At 33.3% G+C, this 6146-nt stretch overlaps 1 protein-coding gene across 1 annotated transcript; it reads left to right on the top strand.

Moving 5' to 3' along the window:
• Positions 1-682: 682 nt before the first annotated feature.
• On the top strand, positions 683-4167 carry LOC146930651 (putative protein phosphatase 2C 23). Its single transcript, XM_085702118.1, has 4 exons — positions 683-2526; positions 2613-2726; positions 3266-3530; positions 3651-4167. The coding sequence occupies exons 1-4, from the start codon at positions 889-891 to the stop codon at positions 3764-3766; spliced, it is 2133 nt and encodes a 710-aa protein (XP_085558244.1). The 5' UTR covers positions 683-888; the 3' UTR covers positions 3767-4167.
• Positions 4168-6146: the final 1979 nt, after the last annotated feature.

Here is a 6146-nt window from a genome sequence, read left to right as displayed (position 1 = left end):
AGGAACGGAGGGAGTATTTTTGTTATTTTAGTTCAAGTTGAGCTCAGTTTGGAAAACCTCTAGTTGACAAATTATCACATAAACCAATCAAACTTTGCCATGTGTAAGTCAACATGATTTCTTCTACACCCTTCTCTTGATCCAACGGTGACAATGGCACACTTTTCAACATGCAATATTTTTACTCCTTTAAATTCATTTTTTTCCTCTTTTTCCTCTATGTTGACTTTTTTAATTTCTTAACCAGAATTTATGTACGACCTTATTCAAATTCAAAATTTCACCTTCTTTTTCTCACAAACAAACACAACAACTCTCTCAATCTCAACATCAGATTCATTCATTCATTCCTTTCACACAAAAGATCTCTCATCGTTTACTCCAACGCGTGCACCTCACTCTCTTTCATAAAGCGTGGTTGAATATCGAACCTTACATTAAAACCAAACACAAAACTTTATCTTCATCATAGTCAACGCCCCACTCAAACAAAAAAATAAAACTCAAACTTTTATTTTTTCCATAAACTATTGAAAGAGAAAAAATGAGTGCGTTTTCTTATTTTGTAATAAACCTTTATTGCAAAAAGTCAACTCTCTCTCTCTCTCTCTCTCTCTCTCTCTCTCTCTCTCTCTCTCATAATCTTCTCTTATCAACTTCAACTTGTCCTTCTTCACCATTCACTTCACAATCTCTCTCTCATAGTTTCTTCTTAGTTCCCACTAATTTTTCAACACAAAACCAAAACATGAAAAACGAGTTATTATAGCAAGTAACAACAACCTTAAAACTTGTTTCATAGTTCTTGTTCCTAGTACTTGGTTTCTATTCATTCAATTCTTTTGTTTTTTCATTTGTTCTTGTGTTAAGTGTTTTTTAATTTTTGTTATGGGAAACAAAATAGGAAAATTAACGGTATGTTTCACCGGAAACAACAACAGTAACCGTAAACACGACATATCCATATTAATAACGGATCCTTTAGATGAAGGACTTGGTCACTCTTTCTGTTACGTTAGACCCGACCCGACCCGTTTATCTTCTTCCAAAGTTCACTCTGAAGAAACCACAACTTTCCGAACAATCTCCGGCGCCAGCGTCAGCGCCAACACTTCAACGCCGTTGTCGACGGCGTTCATGGATTTATACTCCTACGGTTGTTTTGATAGAGCTGCAGCTTTTGAAAGTTCAACTTCTTTTGCTTCTCTTCCGTTGCAACCGATTCCGAAGGCTTTTTCCGGTAACTTTGGTGGTGGTGGTGGTGGTTTTCCGAGTTCCGGTCCGTTAGAGCGTGGGTTTATGTCCGGTCCGATTGAGCGTGGGTTCATGTCCGGTCCGATTGATCGTGGTTTATTTTCCGGTCCGATGGATAAAGATAGCTCCGGCACCGGCGTTGATCAGTTTCAGAGAAGCTTCTCTCATAGTGGATTAGGTTTTTCGGTTCGACCAAGATCGAGGAAAGAAAAATGGATTCGTGTTCTTCAACGTGCGATTTCGAAGACTCTGTCACGTGGACAGGGTTCTATTGTTACTCCGATCAAAGGTGTGCCGGTGAAGGAGCCACCGGAGTGGATTCTTGCCGGTGAGAAGCACAATGAGAATTTGACTGTGAGTAGTTTGAATTTGAGTAGTGAAGGTAGTTTGGAAGATGATGATTCGTTGGGAAGTCAGAATCTTCAATGGGCTCAAGGGAAAGCAGGGGAAGATCGTGTTCATGTTGTTGTTTCTGAGGAACATGGTTGGGTTTTTGTTGGGATTTATGATGGTTTTAATGGTCCTGATGCACCTGATTATTTGTTGTCAAATCTTTATAGTTTTGTTCATAAGGAGCTTAAAGGGTTGCTTTGGGATGATGGGGTTTCATCGGATAATTCGAATTTGAAACCGCGTGATTCGGTTGATGATGATGTTGTTGATGGTGTTGTTGTGAAAGAGGATATGTTGTTTGATGATTGTTCTCAATGTGTTGATCAAGAGAAAGGTGATTCGATTTCAAAGAAAAAAAAGAGAGGTAAGAATTCGAAGAATAAGTACAAAGATGCCGCGAAGAAGCACGAGGAGAATCAAAGGAGATGGAAGTGTGAATGGGATAGGGAGAGATTAGAGCTTGATAGAAGATTGAAGGAGCAATTAAGTGGCGGTGATGCCGACGATAATTCTGTTAATCATTCAGATGTTTTGGAAGCTCTTTCGCGAGCTTTGAGGAAAACCGAGGAGTCTTATCTTGATGTTGCGGATAAGATGGTGATGGAGAATCCGGAACTTGCTTTAATGGGTTCATGTGTTCTTGTAATGTTGATGAAAGGGGAAGATGTTTATGTGATGAATGTGGGGGATAGTAGAGCTGTTTTGGCACAAAAAGCCGAACCTGATTATTGGATCGGGAAAATTAGACAGGATTTGGAGAGGATTAATGAAGAGACAATGCATGATCTTGAATCATGGGATGATGCTGATAAATCAAATGTTGTACCTAGTTTAAGTGCTTTTCAGCTTACCAAGGATCATAGTACCAATGTTGAAGAGGTAAATCTTTGCCTCTTTTAGACTTCTGTTTTGGTCTTCTGTTTATCTGTTCATCTTGATTGAAAAGTGTTTGATTATAATTTCAGGAAGTAATCAGAATAATAAAAGAGCACCCAGATGATCCTTGTGCTGTGATCAATGATCGTGTTAAGGGATCTCTCAAGGTTACTCGAGCATTTGGTGCCGGATTTCTCAAACAGGTTCGTATCTAAATGTACTAAATTAGCAACTTTATAGTCATCTTTACCATTAATTAAGAAACTCAACGGAAGGATGGATTTAGATTGCTTGCGGTCACAATCCCACACAGTTAACACGAGGCTTTGTGAATGCATGAAATTGTGACCGCAGCCAATCCAAATCCAAAAGGATAGGATATATGATTTACACATGCTATAACAAGATTGCTCTATTCCACATTTGTTTCTCTTGTCACAAAGGAATACATATGCTAGGTGCCATTCTTGTAGAAGATTAATAATCACAAATTAGTATCTTATTAAGTTCTTTCCTTTCACAAAAAATGGAACATTGACACCTAACTCTTTAATGGATTTTCAAAAATGTCATATTAATGCTAAGCATGGTTTTCTAAATACAACATTTTTAATCAAGTTTCTTGCTAAAAAAAGAAAACAGAAAATGTTTCATACTTGGCAATGTCTTTTATTTTGTTTTTCATTCATATATCTTCTTAACTTTAAATCCTAACTCTAACTACAAATGTTATTGTTTGCAGCCCAAGTGGAACAATGCACTTCTGGAGATGTTTAGAATAGACTACGTAGGAAATTCTCCATACATTACTTGCCAACCATATCTTAAACACCACAGATTAGGCCAAAAAGACAAATTTTTGATTCTATGCTCCGACGGACTCTATCAATACTTGTCAAACGAAGAAGCAGTAGCTGAAGTTGAGCTTTTCATCACATTACAACCTGAAGGAGACCCTGCTCAACATTTGGTCGAAGAAGTCTTGTTTCGCGCTGCAAAGAAAGCTGGTACTAACAATTCCATTTTAAGATTTCACAATTGCATCTTAGAAATTGATTTGCATCTTAGAAATTGATTACTCTAATGATTTTACTTAACTATCTTTTATTCTTCTTAATCTTAATCAGGTCTGGACTTTCATGAATTGCTCGAAATTCCACAAGGTGATAGGCGGCGTTACCACGACGATGTTTCCATCATTGTTATTTCTTTGGAAGGAAGGATATGGAGATCATGTGTATAAGTATAATGAAAAAACCAACCTTATATCATCATCATAATATATATAAAAAAGAAGATATGAGATATATGCTGCCGAAGGGTCATGCATCCTTTTTGTTCTTACCCCCTCGCTATTCACGAGTGTCGAGTAAATTACTCAAACCGAACTTAAATATAAGCTAAAATATACATGTATTTGATATAAACTCGAGCTAAATACATGTAACTTTTCGTTTATATTTAAATTAGGAGGAGTAATTATGTAAATCAGTGGATAGTGAGGATTGTAAAGTTGTAAACCCTGGATTTTGTTTATTATTATAACTCTTACACAAAAATTGTGATTTTGTAATAAAAAAAGCCATTCCTTAAAAATCTTTTCATTGTGCCACAAGCACTAGCAACCTACACCACTTTCTGCAATTCTGGTTGGCAAATGATAGAGCAAGTCATTAGTGCATAAGCATCTTTTCAATTTCAAAATTGAAATAACATATTCGAATAAAAATTCTTCTAAGATCAAGAAATTTGATGTGGATAAAGCACTATTTGAAAAAATATGACTCTAAAAAGCATTGTTTTTTGTCTACCACTATATATTCCTTCAAGCAACATGGTCTTGTTTTTATTTTAGTTTCCTCTTACGTGTTCCAATTTAAGCGATTATGCTTTTATTCTTTTGTTTCCAATTTCTAATAAAAAAAAACAAATGTGTTTAGTGGAATCTCGTATCACACACGCTGTGCATCAAAATCAAACTTTTAATTTTGGATTTTGACTTTAGTTCTTTATTCAACTTGTAAGAGTTGACGGCTCTTAAAAATGGCTAGGCTCAAAGTATGAAATGAAAACGAAAGGGTTCAATGAACTGAAACTAAATCGTTGAAATGGGGTGTTTTTTTTCATACAAAAGAATATGAGGTATAGTGTAAGTGCAGATATTAATTGTCGACATAATTAATCTTTCATTTAAGAAGTTGACTTTTCCCACATGCTACTATGTCTCACAAATATTCTCATATTTTTTTTAAGGAAACAAAAATTGTTGTTCCATTTCACAAGTTAAAGAAAAGTTCTAAACAAGGAAATAGAATAACAGTTTTATCAAATTAATCCTATTAATGACTAGTATTGTCATATAATTCTCCCTATATAATCCTAAACACACATCGTAGTCAACTACTTTACACATATCAATAAACAACTTTGACTATTAGTAATATTTTTAATTATCAATAATATTTTTTTATAATTTTTTTTTGAAGGAAGGATTTTATAAAATTTAATATTTGAAAAATATTCATTGTGATAAATCGAACAACATCTTACATGCTAAGATTTGTATTGATATATTAGTTAAAAAAATATAGACAAAGTAAGTTATGTGAATAATACACATTGTAAAACCACGACATATATTTAGGAACAGATGAAGTAATAAGTTAGAAATGATGTACATAATACTATTTGTTAAAGGATATAATCAAAAAGGAGTAATTAATATTACATTGAATATGAAAATGACAACTTTTTAGAATACTTTTTTTACAATGTGTGATAATTATTATGAGATACTCCCTCCGATCCTATTTACAAGAGAAAGTTGACTTTTTAGATACATTGAATAATGTATGTATCTAGTCAAGAACCTAAACCAAATACATAAATTATTTAATGTATCTAAAAAGTAAACTGTCTCTTGTAAATAGGAACGGAGAGAGTAGATGAGTGCTTTTTATTCACATTAGTAATACTTGTAAAAAGTAAAATGATTCTATTAGAAAAATGAAATAAAAATAAATTTAATGAATTCAAATAAACATAACATATTATCTTTTTTTTTTGGTACAAACATAACATATTATCTTCCCCGAAGACGAGAAGAATTAACACCACAAAAATAAGCATAACATAATGCATATATAGACTTTTATTTTTACGCAAAATGAAGACAAAGTCTAAGAATAAGAAAAGACTCGACGATTAAAGGAACAATCTTAAAATACAAACCTTGGGTAAACCATCATCACATGATTTTTTTTAATTGACTTAGTTCATATACACTTTTTATACGAAAACTTTTTACACTACCAATAAAAAATGACAGTCTTGACCAAAAAAATAAAAATAAAAATGACAGTCACTAATTTTATCAAAAAAATAAAATAAAACTACCGTCACTATTTTAATGATCACTACTTCTAAAATCATACAAATGGTTGAGTACAATTTGTTGACAATGTAATATTTTTTACACCTCAAATGTATAACAATGAAACTCGTCTTAATTAACTCTATATCACATCATGCACATTTTTTATATATTAAGACATTTTCTGTACATATAACTGTAAAGATTAATTCTCTATATAACTAATCTTCATTTAAAAAGCTGGCTTTTT

Source organism: Medicago sativa, chromosome 4 (genome assembly GCF_051527215.1).
Source record: "Medicago sativa cultivar Bolivia chromosome 4, Bolivia_mono, whole genome shotgun sequence".
Classification (NCBI taxonomy): Eukaryota; Viridiplantae; Streptophyta; class Magnoliopsida; order Fabales; family Fabaceae; genus Medicago; species Medicago sativa.
The sequence above is the reverse complement of the archived record's forward strand: the minus strand, read 5'-3'. Positions and strand labels throughout refer to the sequence as shown.

Excerpts from the sequence above, each read along its gene's own strand:
- LOC146930651 (XM_085702118.1), top strand. The coding sequence starts at position 889 with ATGGGAAACAAAATAGGAAAATTAACGGTATGTTTCACCGGAAACAAC. Across the intron at positions 2,527-2,612 it reads ATAGTACCAATGTTGAAGAG|GAAGTAATCAGAATAATAAA; the intron begins GTAAATCTTTGC and ends TTATAATTTCAG. Across the intron at positions 3,531-3,650 it reads TCGCGCTGCAAAGAAAGCTG|GTCTGGACTTTCATGAATTG; the intron begins GTACTAACAATT and ends AATCTTAATCAG.